This window comes from Saccostrea cucullata, unplaced genomic scaffold (assembly GCF_032062105.1).
Source record: "Saccostrea cucullata isolate Sc308-1 unplaced genomic scaffold, CSIRO_AGI_Scuc_v1 ctg2312, whole genome shotgun sequence".
NCBI lineage: Eukaryota > Metazoa > Mollusca > Bivalvia > Ostreida > Ostreidae > Saccostrea > Saccostrea cuccullata.
In genome coordinates this window covers 222,534-247,349 of record NW_026929545.1, presented here as the reverse complement: position 1 = coordinate 247,349, position 24,816 = coordinate 222,534, and the positions used below count along the sequence as shown (strand labels likewise).

General features: G+C 32.2%; 1 protein-coding gene across 4 annotated transcripts in view; it reads left to right on the top strand.

Annotated features, from left to right (window-relative positions):
- LOC134281158 (leucine-rich repeat-containing protein 9-like) overlaps positions 1-22,534 on the top strand; it is a 31,509-nt gene extending 8,975 nt beyond the window's left edge. For 2 of the 4 annotated variants that reach the window (XM_062763629.1, XM_062763626.1), the window contains 26 exons: positions 7,010-7,104; positions 7,235-7,366; positions 7,573-7,758; positions 7,937-8,060; positions 8,232-8,358; positions 8,466-8,526; positions 8,639-8,706; positions 8,823-8,849; positions 9,627-9,742; positions 9,864-10,012; positions 11,346-11,532; positions 11,657-11,713; positions 11,871-12,002; positions 12,369-12,635; positions 12,811-12,921; positions 13,027-13,314; positions 13,650-13,772; positions 14,037-14,212; positions 14,440-14,503; positions 14,790-15,018; positions 15,635-15,852; positions 16,726-16,794; positions 17,000-17,125; positions 17,386-17,548; positions 18,070-18,295; positions 21,458-22,533. In XM_062763629.1, coding sequence (XP_062619613.1) covers positions 7,010-7,104; positions 7,235-7,366; positions 7,573-7,758; positions 7,937-8,060; positions 8,232-8,358; positions 8,466-8,526; positions 8,639-8,706; positions 8,823-8,849; positions 9,627-9,742; positions 9,864-10,012; positions 11,346-11,532; positions 11,657-11,713; positions 11,871-12,002; positions 12,369-12,635; positions 12,811-12,921; positions 13,027-13,314; positions 13,650-13,772; positions 14,037-14,212; positions 14,440-14,503; positions 14,790-15,018; positions 15,635-15,852; positions 16,726-16,794; positions 17,000-17,125; positions 17,386-17,548; positions 18,070-18,295; positions 21,458-21,488 — 3,552 coding nt within the window. In that variant the 3' untranslated portion in view covers positions 21,489-22,533. Of the gene's footprint in view, positions 1-7,009; positions 7,105-7,234; positions 7,367-7,572; positions 7,759-7,936; positions 8,061-8,231; positions 8,359-8,465; positions 8,527-8,638; positions 8,707-8,822; positions 8,850-9,626; positions 9,743-9,863; positions 10,013-11,345; positions 11,533-11,656; positions 11,714-11,870; positions 12,003-12,368; positions 12,636-12,810; positions 12,922-13,026; positions 13,315-13,649; positions 13,773-14,036; positions 14,213-14,439; positions 14,504-14,789; positions 15,019-15,634; positions 15,853-16,725; positions 16,795-16,999; positions 17,126-17,385; positions 17,549-18,069; positions 18,296-21,457 lie in introns of all 4 variants that reach the window. The other 2 variants (XM_062763627.1, XM_062763628.1) reach the window with 2 other exon arrangements.
- Positions 22,535-24,816: the final 2,282 nt, after the last annotated feature.

Sequence of the window (24,816 nt, the reverse complement as noted above, 5' to 3'; positions counted from 1 at the left end):
AAAGTTATACCATTCCCCTGGTCCCCTGCATTTACCATTATGATATAAAACTGTTGTATAAAGTAATGCTTTCTTACACTAAAATAAACAATTTTCTTTAACAATTGAAATTTTATGATATTTATTAAATGAAAAAATCTTTCAGGAAAAGTATTCTATCCTTAGCTTTTTTAGTATAGTTCATCCAAGATTAGTTTATGAAAAGTCAGTGCATTGACCAGTAAATTCTCTATAAGTTGAACTTACATTGACATTTGAAAATCATGCACGTGTTTCTACTTACTTCATCACGCAGTTTTATGACCAAAACTAATTTTATAACTTTATCACAGTATATCACAGTATAACACGCAGATATATCAATGTCTAATTTCTCCAATTTCGAATTCCCCTTCAAACAACAGTTGCATTTAAATGATAGCTGTTCACATGTGCAACTGCGACCCTTCCATACATATTTGAATGGAAACATGTGGTTCCATTAACTGAAGAAATGTCAATCAAAACACTGCACACTGATAATCTTGGGTGTGTTATCAGTCTTGGACACATCCATCTCTCAACCCTACCAAAATGTTCACGATTTCAATTCAGAAGATGGTCATCACATCGAAAGATTGTTCAATAAAACAGGATGTTGCAGTTCTTCACAGTTAAGGATTTATCAAGGTATATATGCAAATAATATCAATTTATGAAAATTCTTTGTATGCTTTGTTTGGATAAAAATTAAAATAAAATATTTTATCAATAACTTAGTCAGAGTTGATCAATCCTGCTGAAATATAAGCTGTCAGACACTTCCAAATACCAGTAAATTAAAATGAGAAATTTAATTTTAGACAAAATGATATGCCCTGGATTTCAATGTAAAAGAAAATGAATACCCTCATGACACCACTTGCAGCAACATTTCAGAGAAATGATTAAAGTGTCCTAAACAAATCAAGTAAGTACCGTAGTCATAATTTTCATTATTAGTTGGGAAAATTAGAAATTCTATGAAATCCTATATAATATATATATGTTTTCAAATGCTGTACATGGCAGGAAATAGATTAATTATATTGAATATAGTAAAACATGTTTAAAAAGCAGTGCCAGGGATCGACGGATGATTTTGCATTATTATGAGCGAAATTCGTTATGAAGATAAAAATACATAATTAAGTCACAGGGAATAAAAGCACTTCGCTGTAACTCAATTCAACATAAGTGTGTTGGCAAAAATCATGTTTTACCGTATTTTGTTTTTTTTTATTATTCATCATTTACTTATCTCAATTTATTTATTTTTTTTTGGGGGGGGGGGTGTAAGAGGGGATGCATGGGTGGGGTCCATGCCCATACTAATTTTTTTGGCTTCCTAACACAGGAAACTTTGATTGAGAATTTGCTCCTTAAAAAATTACCCCCCCCCCCTTGCCACTGAACTTATCCAATATACTTTCTAAAAATATGCAAAATATACATATTTATGTAGTGTTTTTAATTTGTATTACGGGTATATTTTTAATTTGTAAACTGGCATGATTTAACATGTCCATATTAACTATACATTATTGATAAGAGACGTACACTCTATTTTGAATTAAAATTTGGACAGACCTGGTATATTTTATATGCCAAGTCAGTGTCTTATTTGCCTTTTTTTAATAAAACATTAATTGATTTGATAAAGAGAACAATAGCTGTGTTTCACCTAGTTCAATCCAAAATTCATCCGTGCTTGACTAGATGCTCAGCACTGTTAATTCTGATGGTTTTAGAGCAGAGCAGAACACATTCAACGAGGCTCAAAGGAATAATCTAGTGTGTCAAAGAATTAATGTGTTTAGATGAAACACAGCCGTATAGTTTGTTTATGTATGGCCAATGCTGAAATCTTAAACTCTGAGACAATTATCGCTTCGTCGGCTTCACTAAGTGGTCACTGGTCAAATGTTTATTCTTTCCCAAGATATTGTTAGCTCTTTTACTTGTGTGTATGAACAGGAGTACTTAATATATTAAAATCATTTGTTTTTCTTTGCTAGCAATATAGTGACCTTGTCTAATATCATACCCTGCTAAAAAAACATGTTAAAATTTTACTATAAATTGGTTATCTTGAAATATTATGGAAAAAAAGACACAAATTCAATAAATTATTATACTCAATATTGTATCCTTTTAAACTATATGCTGCGGTTAGAATAATAAGGATAAAATTTAAAAAAAACTAATTATAAAAGATTTAAACACTTTTTTGAAACAATTTACCAGGAAAATTTTTTCTATTGTTATAAAAATTCTAGGCATATTTTGTTGTGTTGTCAACTGCAAGGATTATGATCAAAGCTTAAGTACACGTGTAAAATTTAAAGAAACATATATAACAACACCTTTATCTTCAAAGGTTTTTTTTGTCATTCTATATATTAATCTTTTCTAAAAAAAAAAATAAATAAATAATTTTATACAAACTCACATTTTAAGTATTGCATTAATGGTTTTATCAGATTTTTAATATTAATCAAAGTGGAATGCAGTCCAAAATAGAGTGAGTAGGAAGTTTCTTTTAGTTGTCAATCATCACTATCCCACTGAAAAATATATTTTATTCTAAAAAAAGTCCAAAGGTGGCATCTTGTTTATATTCCTACATACACCTATTGTTAAGGATTAGTTTTATACTTTAACAATAACTTAAGTATATGTATTATTAAATTATAAATAAGTATTTATAATTCAGATCTTAAAAAATTGTATATTAGTTAAACATTTTGTATGTATGGTCGATCGGCAGATCACGTCTTGTGTACTCAGTGTCCGGTCCCTGATAAAAGAAAAATAGTATTACTAAAAATACGAGTAACGGTTTCACTAGTTGATACTTCCATCATTTTATGCATATAGCATTTTTTCTTATTATTTATTTATTAGGTTAAAGCGGACAAAAAATGCACTATTCAGTTTCATAAGAAAGGTTCATTTTTATAACACATGCCTGATATGTACACCAATTAAATTCTTATTCTTAGAAACTCAGTGTTCCAGTGTTGGTGAATGTAATTTCAAAGAGTTGAAGAAAATCTTCTTAAATTATTTCTACATAATGAAAGCAGATAAGACCGGGGTTATATAAATTGACCTCAAGTTTTACAGATAACATAGACTTTTGACCTTGCTGCAGCTGGCTAAATTATTAAATCCCAAATGACCCACACTGCAATCCAAGATATAGGAAATCTGTGAAATTCAGAGTGCATGTTTCTGAAATTAACAATTAAATCAAAGATAGTTTCATTATCAAAGTATCTAAATTTTAAAGGGGGACGGAAGATGAGCAATTGCCAATCAATAAAAATAAAAAATTGTAGAATTGTATTACTCAGTACATTTCTTTTAATTCATGTGCTAATAATTTAATAAAATATTCTAAATCAATAAAACATTTTTTAAGGGCTTTTTTTGGAAATATGGATTCTTATTCCTGCTTCCTTAAGATTAAGTGCAGGAGATGTTGTTTTCACATTATTATTATTTCTTTTTTTTAACAAAATAATCCTGTGGAATTTTTCTTTGCATTTAACCAGATTTACAAACCAGATTTTAGCCTGAGATTTGTTATTCCCGAACTAGAATAATTAGTAAAGTTTTACAGCGTAATTATAAATTTCATTACATTTTTTGTTTTTTAAATATATTGAAACTATCCAAATTTTAAGGAGTAAAATTTAAAACTCTAACAAGATCTTAATTCTCTCACTGTTTGAGCTCTGTTCTACAATGTAAATTAATTGCTTCAATCTTCTGACTGCAGAGACAATTGTTTATCTATAACACGATCAAGTCATCATAGCATCAGCACTGATCTTTACTGTCCATGAAGTAATAGGGGACAGATAGTTGCCAGAGCTGATCGCCTATAGCTAGTGTTCCATGAGCATATATGATTGGCAGTGATATTTAATAACAATTACAGTGTGAGCTGGGGCCAGGAAGAAATCAAGTCCTCAAAGTCTTTATCTTTAAAGTAGAGAATGATGCAGGACTTAGGGTTATTAGACAAATCCCTATTATAGAATCAATTCTTCAGTTTTAAGAAATACACAATAGTACTACAATATAATACAAACTGAGATTCAGAATGAAAATAGGTTCGTGTAAATTAAAGAATACATTAATAAAACCCATGAAATATTATATGACACCTGCATGCACTATGGAAAAAGAGAAATAAATTTAAAAAATTTGATGACTTATATTATCATACATGTATATAAAATGTTTATTGGGGGAGTATGGGGCTTAAGACCTATATATTATTGTAATTTACATTTCCAATTGTCACTTAGTTTTTAAATTAGTGTTACATGAAAAATGTAAAGGAGAATGATTTTTCTCAGACATAATTTGCAAATCAGAGTTATTACTGTAAACGTGTAACATTTGGCGGTGTATTCTTTTTAGCTTTTTGGCGGAAAGAAACATCTGCTAATTTAAGTACAACACTAAATGACTTAAACATAAAACATTAAAATGCGCTAAATCATACCTACGCTAACTTATTAAAATATCAACTTCCGCCAAATATAGTACACTCTAAATATAAAACATTTACAGTGTTTCATTTAAATAGTACGAGAAAGATAGAAAGTGTCAATTTTGCAATATTCTTAATACAGTATGGAAATGCTTTCATAATTAATGGGCAATTTAAAGTTCAAAATTTTAATTTAAGTTTTGCAATTTTTATATCGATTTTTCCAGTCTATGTATTTTTTAGATGACACATCAAAACTTGTTATTATGTACACATTGTTTCGATTATTCTAACTTTGCCTGAGTCACATCTTTGATAATACGACATGCTGTACTGAATGTGAGATTTTTCCTACAGAAGAAGACACCCAAGAAACTTGTTGAGGCTGTTTTACTGTGACTGATGAAAAAATGCTATGAACCTTTGGAGACCAAGGAATTGGAATCATCTCTATTATGAGGGAAAGATGTAACCGAGAAATAAACATGGTTGACCTTCATCACAACTTTGGTTTAATTTCGTGGTAGAAAGGAAAAATACTGTGGGTATTAACCTCTTTAACCAAGACATTGTAATATGTGATCACACTGCCATTCAGTGAAAAAGCCCTTTGAGTTGATACATGAACACTGCACATTGCACATGCTTGTTCCGAAGTGAAAAATTTGTTTGTTCTTGTACCTAGTTTATATTATGCTTTAAGAAAGCCTTAATTCAAAAGGTACTGTATAAAATGACAAAATGATTTTCATATATATTTTGTAGAGTGTGTACAGATAAAAAATGTTTCTATGAATATGTACTGCATTTCATATAAAAGAGAGAAATGTTTCCCAAATTCTTCATGTACGATAAAAACTAACATAATATCACAAAACACATGATAATGTTAGAGAGGAACGTTCCTTTAAAGTTATTTTTAAGTGGGCTTTGCAATGTATCAACAGATATTCATTTCAAGACAGAGGAACGTTCCTCAAATGCACGGGTTGCAAGCTTCATGAGGTATAAGTAATCAACAGAAATACAACCATTTGTGAGAGGAACGTTCCTCAAATGCCTGATTTAATATGAATAAGGTATCAACATATACAAATCTGAGAGAGGAACGTTTCACATACATGTAAGTATCCTGTGTGAACAATGTTAAATTTTAGTGAGGAACGTTCCTGAAATGCCTAATGTTTGACAACTCATGAGACATCCATTTGTGAGAGGAACGTTCCTCAAATGCCTGATATTTGACAATCCTTGAGATGCCTACAGTAATAATTAAATTCGAGCGAGGAACGTTCCTCAAATGCCTGATGTTTGACCATTCATGAGATGTCTTCAGAAAAAGTGAATTTGAGAGAGGAACGTTCCTCAAATGTCTCATGTGTTAAGATTCTTAAAGTATCTAAAAATACACGCTGTTTGTGCACATGTAAGAGAGGAACGTTACTCAAATGTCTAGTGATAATAAATTCATCTTAGTTTAGAGAGAGGAACATTCCTCAAATGTCTGGTCATAACAAATGCATCTGAAGTTCAGAGAGAGGAACGTTCCTCAAATGTCTGGTCATACTAAATGAATCTGAAGTTCAGAGAGAGAGAGAGAGAGAGAGAGAGAGAGAGAGAGAGGAACGTTCCTCAAATGTTTGGTGATAACAAATGCACCAGCAGTGTAGAGAGAGGAACGTTCCTCAAATCTCTGGTCATAACAAATGCATTTGAAGTGTATAAAGAGGAACGTTCCTCAAATACTTAAGAAAAATCTTCAAAAAAGGAACTTGTGGAGACACATTTAAGGATTTTAAGACCAAAATGACTTCAGATTGTAAACCTTGGGTGAAAAAAAGGGAATTTTGATTTTCCCTTTTTGTTTTGGATTGTGTTACATGTACTTTAATATGAATGAACACTTAATAGAGCATTATCCGTATACCAATTTATATTGAACCAAATAAAATCCAATAACCCCCTTTATATCATACACATGTATTTGTAGGTTGTTTCTAACTATGAAGTCATTACTTTATAAAATTATTTTTTGATGACTGATCTAACAAAGTTTTTCTCCTTTTTTTTTTTTTTACTAAACATATGAACTAAAATTATTCTGAGTCCATTATTTAACTTAGGTGCAAGTAACACTGTCAAAATTTATTTGTTAAAATAAAATCAATTTATCATCAAAGAGAATAATAGTATGGATTCAATTGCAGTGATGTCTGAAACATGAATGTAACGGTAAAAAAAATAAAGACAGTACATTTGATGAATATGAAAAAGAACAAAGTCACAATAGGCCTATCTCTTAATTAAATGATAATTTAAAGGCATAACTTTAATAATGCTTAATTCTTTAATTCAGTGACATCTGTTGTTGAGGTTAAGGGAGATGAAATATGCTTTTATCATAATATGAGTAACAAGGAGCTCAAAGGAAATCCTTTTATAGACCAGATAAAGTAATGTAGAGTCTTTGTTACTTTTTAGAGTAAGCTGCAGAAACTGGATGACAGTGGAGGATTTACTGCCAAGATGAATGCCCTCAAGGACAGGCTGAAGAAATGGGAGAAAAAAGAAGCCGAGTAAGAACAGAGTTGTATCATTAAGGTTATTCCAGGGTCAAATGAAATTCTGAATTGAGATATGAATTTAAATACATGTAAATAAGAAATGGTAGATTGTTAAAATAAAAATAAATATTTTATTCCACAGAGTTGAAAGCTACCAAAAGGAAGCTTTACGAAGAGTCGAGACCCAGGCAGAGGCAGTGATGCGAAGAATGGCTATTGAGTTAGAGTCCGGGGGAAATGTGCGCTTTGAAGAGGGTACAACTTCCGATGTTTGGTAAATTATTTTGCATATTTGATTGCGATTGCGGTAAGAATTACAGTCAACTTATAAAGTTGACTGCAGGTTTATACAATATTGTGTATCTTTTTTAGTCCTTGTTTGAACAGTAAGAAATAATTATATGCTCCATAACATAATCAACAAATTATGTATCATAAATCCTTGTAGAAGAAGCTAACATAACTCTTTGATTTGTCTAGGTTCTCTTCCTGTCATGATTTGGTGCTCTCTCGGTTCTGTGCTACTGACTACAGGGAACACGGAATAGCGGGAATCAAGATACACAGAATCCTACGAGTCCACAACAGAATGCTGAGGAAACGCTTCGATGACAGACTGACGGGAATTGTTGATAGTATTGAAGGAGAATACTTCCCAAGCAACAGGTTAAAAATCGATTAAATTGTCAAGTAAAAGATTTAAGTGAATTGGTTGTTCAGTTAAATGCATTTAAACTTTTTATAAATATCTAGGTGGTTTTGTTGTCACTTACTTTCATCATTAATATTGAATTTCTACAAATTGTTCATGTTATAAATCTATTGATATTTTCTGGTTTATCAGGAATACTGCCTACAAGAAACAGTTGGAGTACCTGTTTTGGATCTGGGATCCTAACCTGCCCGGAGGGGTACATGAGTCAACAAGAGTGATGGAGGAGGGATTCATGGATGCCATGTCATACAAGGTAGTTCAAAAATCTTTTTTTGAATATCATAATTTGAAAATTTAAAAATGAAAATAGCTTGGCCTTTCAGGTTTATATACAGATATATATCTTATATATAAGACTATATAAATCTTCATTTTACGATCTTTTGATTTCACCTCATTATTTTACCTCAATTTGTGTGTACAGGCTCTAGGAAAAGATGGGGCAGTACCTTTGAGTAACAGTCTGAGTCTAGCAGACAGACACAGAACAAGTTACCTGATGAAAGAAAGCAAGGAAAAGGAATACACAGACAACTGCCCATTCAGATATGGTAGTTCCCCATTAAAGTATTATTTTACAATGTTAATTAAGTATTGAAAAGATCAGTGATATATGTAAGAATTATCCCTGAAAACAACATCATTTTACTCATTGTAGGTCAACTAGTCATATCAAAAGTGTATCTGGGTAAAAGTGTCAAGGCCATTGATGAAAGATTGTAAGTATATATTACATGTTGTGTACATATAAATAAAAATCCTGTTCCTTATGAATATATGTTCCTTGTTTACCTTTTGATATACAATAATTTTTATTAATGTTATTTTTAGAATAACAAGGTCAAACTATCCCAAAATAGATGCTGTCTTCAAGCCTCGTAAAATGTGCATTCCACCAAGTAAGTTACCAGAACATGTTATTATAACAAGTCATTTGTTATTTGTTCTTTTAAAAAGAAACTGTTGTTTAGGACTCTGGTTATGGACTAGTTTTAATAGAGCATTGCATTTACAGCTGCCTTAGAAAAATTTCTCATGTCAGGTAAAAAACATTGTAACTGTCATCTAAGCACTTTCTAGGTCTTTGGGAATATCACACAAGTTTCACAGCTTTTAACTGTAGTATTAGATGCATGAAAATAAATTGTAAAGGATTAATTCATGACAAGGTTACATGGATCAAGAGTGTAAATTCTTTTGTTGAACATGACAATGCTGCTTAAATTGCAAAAATTTTGCACTTGATTAAGCAAGTACATGTATAACCTCGAAAAAATCCTGAATTGAATGAATTTAAGTTGTTTCTTGAAAATTCTTGAAAATTAAATACTGAACTCAAGTGTTTGCAATTTTCTGAAATCTTTTTTTTTTTTATTGTGTCATATGGGGTTAATAGTTTCATTAGGACACTTCCAGTCTTTATTATTCATATCATATAAACCAAAGCATCATTTATATATTTTGAATGAAGCTGATGATGCAAGTTTTTGGGATAACTTTGCTTCTCTGTGTATTTCACTTACATTATTATGAATTTAGTAGATGCTGCACATTGAAGTTTTCAGCAGCTTTTGAATTTACTTACAACTTAGGAGATCATAGATACCGGTAATTCTTGTGGAGATTTTCGTGGCCTGTTTTTCGCTTCTGATTTCTGTGTGTTCACTATGTCAGCAGAAGAATATCAGCCTTTCTTACACTGTACACTGGGTGTAATATTTCCAAGATGATATATTCTATGTACTCTTCTGTGTTGGTAAAGGTGCTTCTGATAACGGTTTGTTCGATATAAGGACTCATTGTAACTCTCTGCCTTTAGGTGGAGGGGACTCGATACACAACTGTGAGTGCAGCGCTCGCCAGTGTGAGTGGTACCTGTTTGACAATGAACTCATTCTGCCAGAGTACATCGTGGACTTTGAATATGTCACAAAGGTGAATAAAATGAATGATTGGGTTATACTGGTTAGATAAAAACATGCAACTTCAATGAAAATGAGCTTCAATGTAGGTGTAAAAGTTTTATGCTTGAAAAAGTTTTTCTTTCATTTTCAAGTTCCGGTCAAAGTCCCCTTTTGCAACATTTAGTGACCTCATCCTTGACAATAAGGAATCTAAGATCCCTATGGTGCCCCACACAGACGATGATCCTGCTGTGGATGATGATGTTCTAGGAATGGAACCACTTCTAAAACAGAGACCAAGGTAACTCTATTTCCTTTCTTACAAAATCTCAAATTAAAAGTTGACGTAACAAGTCAAATGTCACTATTTTTAACGAGGCCCGATCTAGTTGAAAATTTCGAAAACGGAATGATAAAAAATTTTAATTCTTGGAAATATACTGGTATGTTTTATGTTTAGAAAAATTAGAATGGAATTTTGTTACCTTGCCTTTATTGTAGTGAAATGGGGACACTGTCAAGATATGGACCATTTTTCGTGTTTTTATACAAAATTACATACTAAAACTCTTCAAAAAACAAAGAAATTTACAAATTAAAAAAAATACATGATGAAATTCTTTGTTTTTCACATATATCATGCAATTTTCATTCTTCTTATAAAAAATGAAAAGAAAATTAGAGGTAGCCTCTATTGCAGTGAAAAGGGGGCATGTCAAAACACAAAATTTGGATTTATTCTATCCAACTACGTTTTTTATAGGTCGCAATGGGTTTACATAACACCAACAAACGATTGCAATACTGTATTAGTTTCTAAAAAAATAATTTATTCTTACATTATGAAATAATTTTCTCGCCATGCTTTATTTTTCTCTGAACACGCGACGTTGTTTTACGGGGAAAAAAGGGGTAGAGGGGAGGGGGGGGGGGTAAAGGCGACAAAATTGCGATTTTTACTAATATCATGTAATATATAGAAAAATTAAATATTTCGAGGGTTCAATTTAAATGATTTATATAAAACTGAAGATAATCCATGCATATTTAATTTCGCAATAAAAAGAGTGTGTATAAACACTTCAACATGTTCGAAGAGAATGACTAAAATCGTTAACTTTTAGTTGCAGTGTTTGTTTTTTTAAACTCACAAATTGAAATAAAACAGGATAAAATTAATGAATCTGTACCAAAAAATTGATCCCTCAAGTTAATTAGGTTCCAAAGTTGTTTATTAGTTTAAATATTAAAAAAATAATAGAAATGCCATCTTTCAATGCATAGTCTATAGCACTACCAGGTAAGCAAGATCAGCGATACATTTTAGCGCAATTTGACGTCATTTTAATTGTGACGTCTTTGTGTTCAATTGTGACGGCAGTCAAGGGTATTGTGACGTGCCTGAGTCGACGCTGCGTTAAAACGTATGCGCAGATCAAGTAGATTGGGCCTCGTTAAGAAAGTTAATTGATTAAACAGATTTTTCTCATTCAAACAGTGCTGGGACCTGTTTTGCATTTGCATGCAGGTATCAAAATAACAATTATACCCAAGAATGTTTAACATGCTCTTCAATTTTTCTGGAACTTTGTAATGTTATAGTTCTATAATTATGGCATTTTAAATTCTTTCAGGTTGACAATGTTGAATGAGGAAATACTAATGAAACATGTAGAAGTTGATTCTCTGGAAGCCATAACAGTGTTAAACCTCCACAACAATGGGATCTGTAAACTGAGGCCCATCCACTCTCTGTATCATCTGAAACGACTTACTGTCAGCTTTAATGAGCTCAATAAACTGGATGAAGTAGCTAATATGGTAAGCCACTCCTACATAGAAAATAAGCATTTTGTTTTTTCCTTGATTCTACTCACAATTGATTGAGCAGTGCAGATTAATATTTACATGTACCACATGCACTTAAAATGTCATTTCATCACAGGGATTGGAATATCTTGATGCCAGTTTTAATCATATTTCCACCTTAGAAGGACTTAAAGTAAGTTACCAGAAAAACAGTATTCAGTTGTGCATTTTCAACATTCCGGAAAATGAAGTTTTTCCCCATTAAGAGTTTAAGATATTTTCAACAAAATTGATAGGAAATGATTTTGTTCAGATATCTTATAATTATAGCATGATCATTCTATTCTTAGAACATGATGAAACTGAAGTTCTTTGACCTGAGTTGGAACAAGCTGACAAACACAAGAGAGGATCTGTCCATTCTCAGGAAGCATGCCTGTAATCTGTTGACCCTTGACCTCAGACACAATCATTGGCTGAAGGTACAGTTTTAATTCAGAATACTTCCTATTCTCCATAAGAATGTCAACTTAAAAGTAACATTTAGCTTTATGTAAAATTTAAACTAAGGCCAAAAAAAATTAATTTCTTGGTTCTCAGGCCCTTCCTCATCTCTTCCAAGGGCGCCTCATTGACCCTTTTTATTGCTAAATCAATAAAATAAAAACAACAAATCACCTCCCTCATCATTTTTTGAGGTTTTGTACAATGTAAAAAGCTGCCTCATCATGTGTTGGGGCAATAAAAAGTAAAAAAAAAAATGCCTCCCTCCCTCATCATATTTCTTGAAAAAAGGCCTGAGAACCAAGGAATTAATTTTGCATGGCCTAATCCTAAATAATTTTCAGCCTCAGAATTTAAGGCTGCGTGTGATTGGACGATTGAAGTCACTGACCCTCCTTGACGGGTCAGCAGTGACAGAGCATGAAGCCACGGCAGCTTTACGAGTGGCGGCGGGATCTCGAATCTGTCAGTTGTCTCTCCTTACACATGCTCGAGTGGACTCACACAGACCGCGCTCGCTCAGTCTCATGCCTACTGCTGAGATCTTAGAGAAACAGAGTCACCACAGGCCAGAGAAAATCAGTGAAACAGATACACTCTGGTACCAGAAGGTAAAAATTCTAAATATATTGCAGATATAATTTAGTATCTCTTCAATAAAGCATATCTGTGTGCATACTTATTAGTATTAACATCTGATCAAGGATATGAAAAATATAAATTCTAAGATGTGCTAACATTTATCTTAGTTAAAATGATATCAGTTCATGTATTTTGTAAATTTAGGTGACCTCTTTGTATTTGGATAATCAGCATATCACAAAACTATCTGGTTTAGAGAGACTGGAAAACCTAAGATATGCCTCTTTTAACAACAATGACATCACAAAAATAGAGGTAAGTTAAACTTTTATCCTGCTGATAGGGAAAAAAAATTACTTGGTTTTAGATAAAAACACTAGACTGATGCATTTTATTATTTCATTTACATGTAATATTTAGGGATTGGATCATTGTGTAAAATTACAAGAACTTTCTCTGGAAAACAACTGTATCAGTAGGCTGGAAGGCATCTCTAAGCTGACCCAGCTGAAGAGGCTGTGTGTGGGCAGTAACTTCCTCTCCACCCTGGAGAACTCGGGCATCCATTACCTGGGGAACCTGGCTTACCTGTCACTGGAGGAAAACAAACTGACTTCCCTGTTAGGGCTTCAGAAAATGGCCACTCTTGTAGAACTGTATGTGGGAAACAATATCATTGCCAGTGTCAGGGAAATCTTCTACCTCAAGGTAGGACTGATAATTTGTGCAGGTTTGTGTGAATTGAATGGTTATACAGTGTATAATGTTTTAGGTAAACACAGAGAGTGAACATGGTCAATGTAAATTTTGTAGAATGTGCATATTTGAACATTTTAGGTCAACTTTCAAAAGTACATGCAATATAAAATCATGAATCATGAATGATTTCTCTTGAATTTAGATAAATGTCAAGAGATACTTTAAAACTTTATAAATACAGTAAAATTCTGAGTTGCAAGTGAAAATGCATTCATAAACAGACCCCAAAATATTGATAAATACATGCAAATAAGGTATAATTTTGCACTTGATTTCCATTACAGATGCTGTCAAATTTAGTCATACTTGACCTGTTTGGGAATCCTGTTGCCACAGAAACGGACAACTATAGACTCTTCATCATTTATCATCTCAAAAATCTCAAAGCATTAGATGGATCTGCAATAGTGAGTTCTTGTGCTTCATTAATTGTAAAGGTGTCATCTCAGATGACTATATGATTATTTTTCAAATTTATTTATACAATGGAGGTAAATGAAACTGAGATGGATCTGTGAAGTAATGATACTCAATATTTACAAAGTAAATATGGTAATGATTAAAGCTATGAAATTGCATTAATTGACACATGTTTAAAATAAATGCAGTGAAATACATGTATTAATAATTCATACAGACCATAACAACTTTCATTTTTCCGTACTATATAGGAAGCTATGGAGGGAAATCTTGCCAAGGACACTTTTGGTGGTAGACTTACACAAGACTTTGTAGCAGAAAGACTGGGTCATTCCAACTTCCATGATGTTCGGGAGTTAGACCTTCCAAACTGTAGTATTCGCATCGTAGATCTGGGAATAGGCGATGCTTTTATCAATCTTAGAAGGTGAGGCATTGCTATGATGACAAGCATTTGGTAATGCTTGAAAAAAAAGTTAGCTCTGTTTAAGTAAATTAGATATCTTCTTCAAAAAGGGGGGATATATCTTAGAAATTAATTAAACTGAATTTAACCAGTGCATGTCTCTAAGTTGCTGGTATGAAAAAAAAAAAAAAATAAAATGCAATTCTATAAGTTCCTTCCAATAATGATATTTTTGGTTGTAATTGTAGTGTGAACTTAGAACACAACAATTTGACTTCCTTCAGTGGTTTGATTCATTTGCCAAATATAAGGGTAAGTTCTTACGTTTAATGATAAATAGCATATATAAAAAAAGAGTGTAAAATATTTAAACTAGAAAATTAAATTTACACATATTGCTCCCATGTTAACAAAGGTACATAATTTCAGAGATTGAATAAATAAAATGAACACACATGTACAAAAATATTATATTTGTTGTTAAGAGAAAAAAGCCTATCTGATCTACATGTATATGAATTAAGAATGGATGGGAAAGAATTTTCTGGCTTTGATACAAAATAATTTGCAGTATATTTACTTTATTTCCAATTTACAGGTGCTGTGTTTGAATCATAATCATATTGAATGCATTATGCCGAAACAGAAACCGGTCAACAGAATGTCCAAGCAGGGCTCCAATAAGAGCTTGGAATTCTTCTCCAATGACTCGTCCACTCCTATCATGGAGAGCTTAGAGGTGCTACATTTAGGTTATAACGGAATCAAAGATATGTCCATTCTACAGCTGAGCAGGTTAACCTCACTCAAGGCTTTATTTCTACAAGGTAAAATATTAGAACATGTACTTATAAAAAATACAGCACCTTGAAAATCTTGAACTTTCATCTTGGTTCCATTGAGTCAGTTGACGAGATTTGACTGTACATGTATTACTGTAGATTCCTGAATATACGTGTGGAATTAATTATCGCTTAATTTTGCGAGAAGCACCACACGTGAATTAAAATTACTCGCTTTTATTTTTATGGTGCTGAAGGCTTTGTAAAATCTCTTGATCAACTGTCCATTGGCGAATTATTATTCTCGCTAATTGACATTGAAGGGTCATTTCGCGATAATAAGTACTCGCCAAAAATAAGGAATCTACAGTATCGATATGCTTTATGGATGAAAATTGTTAGAATCAAACACAAAAATATTGAAATTTTACCTGTTAGATTGAGAGATTTATGAAATAGTCCCATAAAATGATTCAGATAATTAATAAGTGCATTGCAAGAAATAGAGTAACTGTATTTGGAATAAGGAATCTTAACAATTTTTTTTGTATTTTTCTTCAAGTATCAGTAGTTCATGCTAAAGCATCTGTCAATAGGATTCTGAGAAATTCTCTTAAAATATCATCAATCCTCAATGATTTATTTATTTATGCTTGAACAGGGAATGAGATCTCTAAAGTGGAAGGAATGGAGGGACTGCATGATCTCAGGGAGCTGGTTCTGGACCGGAACAAAATCAAAATCATCTCAGAATTGTCCTTCGCCAATCAGTGGAATCTACAGGAACTCCATATAGAGGAGAACAGAGTGAGAGAGTTGTCTTACCTCAACTGTATGGACAATCTACAGAGACTATACATGGGCTCCAACCGCATCCAGGTATACAACGGAAAATTAACCTAGTGTTAAAATACAGCATAACAGTTAAGATTAGGGATGTCAAAATTGTCAATAATTGATATTCGAATATTCGATAGGAGTATTCGAATATATTCGAATATTCGATAAAATAAATACATCTTGCATTAAAAAAAAATACATGTCTTCACTCTTCTGCCAAAAAGGATAAGTTTTATGCCATTATTTGGGATTAAAAAACTCATGTGAAGTTCGTTAAATGCACTGCAATTATATTTTTAAAAAAATATTGAATGGTATACATCAAATTTGTAATGATTGTTTTTAGAAAATGCAAAATTCTTAAGTATGTTCCAGGTTAATTGATAGTCTTACTAATTAAAGTCTACATTGATAACTCCTACTAATTTATACCAAGCAGAACAATTATCTAATGGTGAAATATTAAAAGCAATTACTTTTTGCTAATTAATTTCCTGATAATGATTTTTAATGATATTTACATAAACAAGGGGTCCGTGTGTTTACTTTAAAACTGTGTCCTTACAACAATACAAGTGATTGTAAGTACTGGAAACAATTATACTACTAATTAAGTGAACAAATAAATAATTAAATAAATTACTCAGATAGATACACTCTTCAAAACTTTAAGATAATCCAAGAGGAATGTTTTTTTGTTTTCAATTTTGTACAAACTTTATTCAATTTCTAATAAAAATTGCCAGGTTTTTCTCTCATTTTAAAGCTTGTATACTTAAAAACGAATATTCGAATCATAAATTCATATTCGAATATCAACTCATCGAATGAGTATTCGAATATTCGACTATTCGTTGACATCCCTAGTTAAGATGTATTGATTTTTTTGTTGTGTTTTGATAATTTTTGTAGGAAATTTCTGAATTAGAGAAGTTGGAGGGACTGAACAATTTGATTGAGATCTCTCTAGTCAACAACCCTGTAAGTATTAGAACATGTCTCATGTCTATGTATTCTGAGTTGATTTCAAGCCTCTCTTAGTATTAAATCATACCCAGAATAAAAACATTTTCTCCCCCTTATCTCACAACCCAAAAGTCCTCCAAATTGAAAATATTGTTTATTAGAAGTGTTGAGAAGTGGTATATCTTGAATGAGATTGTTTTGCTTAAATGTTTTTCTGTAGGCTGCCAGACGTCACCTTCATCGTCCAATCCTGGTGTTCAAACTGAAACAGATCATGATCATTGATGGAATCCCAGTCAGTGAAGAGGAGAGAGGGAAGGCTGAGCTCTACTTCATGGATCAGCAGGTATGTCCACGAGTTTTATATTAAAATGCTATTCATTTCCATGGACCAACATGCATGTTTAAGATATGTTGAGAAAAGTGCTCCATTTCATACATAAACAGGTATATGTAAGAGTGTTTATATCAAAATGCTCATTTTCATGGATCAACAGGTATGTGCATGATAAAAGATTCAATGGATAATACATATACACACATTTAATTCAGGGACTTGTTCAATATGTGCAAATGGTAAAGTCTTGCATTGGTTTTGTTTCATAGGTAGCCACCACTCAGCCATCAGTCAGTGAAGGATCACTGCCTGGTATTAACCAGATTAAGACACAGGTCCCAGTCAAAGTGACCACGATGCATCTGGGTTCCTCCCCACTGTGGAATGGAGGGGTTCTGTATGATGATAGTGCTCAGGATGCCATCCAAAGAGGCTAGTATTTCATTCTCAGTGATTTCTGGTTTTAGCTTAGAAATGGCTTTTAAATATAGTTAAACTGTCAATATCTGTGAATTCTAAGTTTAAAAGAGTGAAGTAACCTTGAATAATCTTTTAGATACTACTCACTTTTAGGTTATGACAGGTCACTATCAATGGCTGACCATAAAAGCCTTGTCAAATACATCTATTTTAAAGCCTATAAAAGTGGTATTTGATGCAGAAGAAAGGAAAATTATTATCTTTGCAGTTTAAAAATGTGATATAAATGCATGAATAAATATATTTTAATTGCATGAAATTAAAGAACTTTTTGTTGATAATTAGAAATTTTAACTGGCTTTGTATCACATTAATATGTACACACATATTTTTCACACAGCGAACTATATTTCTGTAGAATGATTTTTCAGTCCCAAAATAAATAGGTGATGGATTTCAGACTGATGCTGCACGAAAAAAGAATTGTTACAAAATTGTACTTGGTTAACAGTATCTTTTTCAAAAATTTACAGGTGGTGGTCGTAGAAGAGGAACGGGGAAGGAACCCCCACCTCCCCCTAACCAAGGCATGATGAATCGTGCCAACACTATGGTATTCAATCCTTCAAACACTGGTTACGGGGGCTTCTCCTACACCAACAATTCGGTAAACTCGGGAGCACGGCCGCAGTTCTATCTCAATCAAATTCCTTATGTTCAGCCACCTTCACAGACAGAGTATGTTGAATGGTTTTCAAGGTACATGTTGCTGATAAAAAGGGGGCATGTCAAAACTACTTGATATTTACTTACTAATCTATATATAGTTTGCAGTTATTTGGCAATTTTATTAAATTCTGTTTAAATTACTTAACTTAGTTTCTTATAACCTGTAAAGAACATTATAATGTTTTTTTTTTATTTTCAAGGATAGATCAATATTGTTTTCTTGATAGTTTTAAAATAACTTAGATATTGTTGTTCTCTTTAAAGGAAACCTGTATCATAGTTTTAGTTTTGGATTATGTTTAACAGTTCCACTGACTGCTTTCAGACCAATTCACTCCTTAAAAAGAAAACTCATTTACAGTAATTAGCACTTCATGGCTTGTCACTTGTTTCAGTGGTCCCTGAACTCTTGTAAATCCTAAATTGTGACAGAACTTAGTTCTGATGCTGGGAAGAGGTTTTTTATGCACACATAATTTTTTTGCAGTTAGTAATCTATGTTGAACCTTTTTGGAGATAGTGTTCCTTAAGTAACCAAGGCGACTAAGTTTTCGAGAACATTGATGATGCAAAATCTTATTTTGTGAAATCAGTATGAGCAACTAAATACAAGTTGTGTAGATAAATGATTTGAATATTTCTTTTTTAATTAAATACAAGTACATGTATGGAAAGTAAGTGATACACATAGAATTTTAACTCAAAACGCTATGAATAGTAAAGAGCTTTGAAATTTTAGATAGATAATGTTGACACTGTACAGACTTTCTTTGACATGGCCTCTAACTGCCATGATTCATGACTGCCAGTTAGCAGAAAATCATTTTTTTTTAAGAAAATATATATATGCATAACATATCCCCTTTTTTGTTGATCTTTAAGATTTTCAACCTTATGACTCTTTTTCTTCAAAATATTCACTTAGTTGCTTGAAATAACCAAAATTAATTGAAAATAAATTGGCAGTTTCATGAATCAGTCATGTAAATAGCCTGTTGGTATGCATTTCTCAATTTATGTGTTGCTTTTGTTGATTTTTGTTCTGCTTTTGAATACTGATTGCACCGTGGCATAAGGGTTTTATAATTGAAACGCTTGAAATATAATGTAGTTCTATGCATGCACATATATCATTTTCGGGGGGAGAGTATGTCCCTTTTTCTTATTTTTCTAGGTAATTGTCTTTCTTCTGGCATTTCCCACCTTTCTAAATGATACTATGTGCCTGCTATGTCATAAATGTTTGTTTGGGAATTCAGAGTATAATATTTGTGCTTTGTGTTTTCTGTTTCATAAATATAGGTAAGTTGAGGATGGACTGAATGCATCTTTTAAAGAATTAATGCATATGTTATTGGTTTTTTATTTCAGAAATTTTTAATGGCATGTTTAATGTGTAATGGTATGTTTTTCAATTATAACAGTTGGTAATACAATAATCAAAGAAAATTTATATATCAAAAAACAACATCAATTTGAGACATAATATTAACTCTTAAAATCAGAAAGGTTTTTGTGTAAGGATAGTTCTTTAAATATTCTCTTATTTTTGCAGATGCCAGATGGAAAGGTTCATAAATAACTTGTCAGTCTATTTGTTAGGTTCTATGCCCTAAAAAAGATACAATTAAAAATAAATAAATAAATAAATATAACCCTTTAGTATCAGAGAAGCAGCACATACAGGAAAACAATGCAGTATGCACAGTCCAGTCCAATACGAAAATTCGTAATATTACGGAAAAACGTAAAATTACGAGAAAGCGTAATATTACAAGTTATCGTAATGTAAAACTTATATTACAATTTTTCGTAATGTAGTTAAATTACGAATACGCGTAATATAGAAGATTGTAAGAGACTATATTGCGAGTTTTCGTAATCCAAGACAAAGTCAAGCATTGCAAGAAATTGAGAGGTGGGCAGCAAAGTATGACGTCAGTAATATATCAGATTCCATGGCTACTGATAGCACGCGGTCAGTTTGGTCAGTTACGCCTATCAGAAAGCATGGAAATTCAAAAAGAAAGTACCGCCAGCGATGGGTGAGTGGACAATTCCTTTTATTATTCTTTTATAGGAATTTTCCCAAGGATAAGACCAATTTTCCAGTAAATTTCAATATTCACTTAAGCATGTCACATTGGTCTATATCACCCGAACTCCCTACTTTTCTTGCGAAGTCTACCCTAAAAATCACACCCTCGTCTCATAATTCAAATGTTCGTGCAATTTTTATTGAAATACACAGAATTCAGATCTCAGTAAGAGTCGTACAAGTTATCGCCCGTGACACCTCGTATTAAACGTCATACTTTGCTACCCGCCACTCAATTTCTTGCAATGCGTGAACTTGTCTTGGATTACGAAAACTCGTAATATAGTCTCTTACATCTGCTATATTACGCGTATTCGTAATTTAACTACATTACGAAAAATTGTAATATAAGTTTTATATTACGATAACTTGTAATATTACGCTTTCTCGTAATCTTACGTTTTTTCGTAATATTACGAATTTTTGTATTGGACTAGACTGATGCATGTACATGTATATCTTGCACTATTGTATCAAATGAATGTAATTATCAAAGTTTTAGTATTCCCCTATTAAGTATTTGAAGACCAGTGCTTGCAAATCCCAATCTTTTTCCCCACTGTCTGACATTGGTCAGAGATATGTGAGAAACAATTGGCTGTGTAATCATTCCCTCGCAGTAATTTGACAGACATTTACACATGGGACTTGGGAGAAATTGCCCAGTGATTCTGAAAATCTTTACTGACAATAATATGGATTGGGCACGAACTCTAGTTTCATTGATGACATGACTGTTTTAGCCTTATGGAATCAAAATACACTTCTGTGTATTAACCTTATTCAAATTAACTATTCAAGATGCTTGATATATATGTCCATAAAGAACGTATTTCGTGATCAGTTTGAATCACTTAACCCCCCGAAGAATGCCTAAATTACCATCTTTTGATAAATACTGGTAGATTTTTTAATTTGTTATTCAATATTGTGTATATTGTAACAATTTGGTTTTTTTAAGCTCTTGTATTTAAAATTACAAGTAGCAACACAAAAAAGAAAAGAGTCATTATTATACATCGTGGTGTAGTGTGTTTATGTAATAAGAATGTAGCCCCTTATATATTTTGATTTGTTTTTTTTTTCTTTTTTAGGATAAACCAAGCCAAAAATAACAGGAGATGAACTTTTCTTCAACAGTTTATAAACCTGTATAGTGATAGATGAAGGTGTACATACCAGTACTTAGTGACGTGATACAAAGTGACTACTATATCATTAGGGATAGTGTGAAAATAATTAGTGTATATCACATATGCTGTGATACCCTGCACAACAATACCTGTGAAAACTTAATTAATCTGGGTGCCAAGACTGATTTTAGTGTCGCCATATCTGAGATGCTTATTTAATTACATTTCTTTCTTGAAATCTAATTACTGTATTATAAGTGCCCAAAACGTTGTACTTTTTTTTTTACTCATTACTGCTGTATTTTATCTTCAGAATTTATGTGCAATTTTGGCAGATCTTTTTTTTTTCTCTGCAATTATGAAAAGGTACTACACATCTTTCTGAAAAAAAAATATGCATACATCTAATTCACAGATGCTTATATCATTTTCTTAAATGAATTTTGTATTCTTACATGTAAGTTTGGGGTATTAAATGTATATATTGTGGCCTTGTAATTTTACATCCCAGGATGTATCTGTTAATAAGTTAATCAAACATTGCCAAAAAAACTCCGTCCTATTCAAAACCTGTTCTAAGCACATATATATATTTGTAAATATCTCATTGTTTTCTTATGCTTATAGCAGGATAAGTATGTTTTGTGTTATTCTTTAATTAATATTTATACATGAATTTAAAAAATGTACATGACCTGCTCTGCCAGTTTATTAAAAGCAGTATTTTGAGGGAAAGAGAGAGGGGGAGAGAGAGATTATAGTAACAAAAAGCATATATTTATACTAATTAATAACTATCTGTTATAGGTTTATGTGTATGTTGTTAATTATTAAGTTAAGTGCTTTGTTGTTGATATGTAAATGAATTTTACAGAGTCCATATCAAATTAACTTTTTCAATGCGATATGCATTCAAGTTACATTATATATTCATCAGAATGTGTACTGTACTGTACATGTATGTTTTCATTATTACTGAGTTTTATTTTGTGATATTTGGTTTGCTCAATTTATTTGTATTGGATGTATTTATTCAATAGTCATGAATGATATTAAAATGAATAATTCTTGATAAATGGTTTAACTTTTGTTTCTGATTCCATTAGATTGTACTGCTGTTTGAGTCCTTGACTACAGTTATTTATTGCAGGGCCTTTAAATCCTCTGCCAAACTTACTCCTCACATAAATATTTACATCTGTGAAAGAAAGACATCAGATGAATAATGTTTCAACATATCTGGAAAGTGGTGTAAATCATATCAAAGTTAATATTAAATGATTCCTCATTGACAATATCCACCAAGTCTTTTGCTATTAGATCTACCAATGATCTGAAAGATTGACTATAATATGCTTCTTTATTAGCCGGCCTTTTAAAATTCTTATGAAGCTTAATTTATTTAAAATCTAAACAAAAAAGGGCAAAAAAGTTGCTGTTGCCTTTTTAGCTCACCTGAGCTTAAGCTCAAGTGATCTTTTCTGATACCTTTTGTAAGTAATCCGTCCATCTGTAAACTTTTCACATTTTCGTCTTCTAAATAACCACTGGGCCAATTTTAAACAAGTTGGTACAAAGCATCCTTGGGTGAAGGGGATTTTCAGTTGTTAAAATGAAAGATCAAGCCCCTTCCAAGGGGGGATAATCAATAAAAGAAAGGAATAGGGTGGAGTCATTAAAAAATCTAATTCTCAAGAACCACTGGGTCAGAAAAGCTGAAACTGATATGGATGCATCCTGGGATAATTTAGATTTTAAATTGTTCAAATCAAGAACCCCATGACTAGGTTGGGGCCACAATAGAGAATCTAAGTTTTACATTGACACACACAGGATCTGAAGAACCTCTTGGCTAGAAAAGCTGAAAGGTGTGTGAAAGCATCATGTGGTAGTAGTAGTAGTGTTGAAATCATGCACCATTGGGGATAGGATAGGGCCTCAATAGGAAATCCCAAGTTTTACATTGAAACATACAGGAAATTTTTTGCAAGAATTCTTCAGAACCTTAGGGCCAGAAAAAACTGAAACTTAATACATGGAAATTTCCTGGGAAAGGGTTGATTCTAAATTTTTCACATCTCCCCCTGGTGTAGTTTGGGACCACAATGAGTTTTACAAGGGGGATCTGCTGAAGAACAAAGGAGCCAAAGTTATTTAGACGAGCGTTGTGGTTCATGGGCCTCTTGTTTGACATAAATTTGATCTATGTTTGACATAAAATATTTATGTACAAACCGTAAACTATAGTTAACGCCGTCTTCTTCAGATTGTATCCAGTCCGTTCCTTGGGAAAATTAAAACCTATCAATACGTGTTAAAACAAAAATCTTTCGAAATTTGATCTTAATTTTTTTACATTCGTATTTCATATTTAACATGTTTACCGTTAAATATCATGATTATCTGATAAATACAGTTTCAATTTGTAAACCACAAACCGTAAACTATAGTTAACGTAATTTATAGTTTCACAATTTGTGAAACTATGATTAACAACTCTTAACTTGCCTGCCTAAATTCCATATAAGAAGAAGAATTAACTACCATATAAAGAATAAAAATGGTCATTTATTAAGGAGTACAAATCATAAGAACTTCACAATACATAATAGCATATAAAAAAGTCATAAAAAGACATTACACAAAAAATGATGTGACAGGTACAAAATATCTAACACTCGTTCAATAAATGACAATAAATCAAAAGACATATATGTACACAAAATACTACAAAACTATCACACATTTGTATCCTGAGAAATGGACTGACTAGTAACATTATTATGCAACAAAATTTTGGCCATTGAAAGGACTAGATATACAGTATGATCTAAACAAAGCAGTGATATGGGGTGTTCATCTGCCACCTTAACAAGGTAGGCTATATCAGTTCTCTAACATCTGTCCTGTCATTATACATATACATTACATATATAGGCTGCCTTGTTAACGCCCCATATCTAACCTTCACTCACAATGCATATGTACAATAGGGAAAAGAGACTTGCACCGAATATATCGTACTAAGCATAAAAACGATAAAAGGAAGGGTGCAGTGTACTCCCCTTAAAAATGATATGAACTCAGAGCCCCTGTCTCCAAGTATGATGCAGTCCGATTGACAACATGTAGCCCCTGTCTACATGGTTGCGTTGGTATTGGATATGAAGCCCCTGTCTTCACAATCCTAATGGAAACACTTGAGTCTCTTAAAATTTTAGAGTTGGGATTCTAATATACTTTTTAAAAGCAGACGAATTCCATCTGCCCATACTTTGAATCTGTAGTTCGGAGAATCCAAGTGAGGCAGCTGTGGTGGC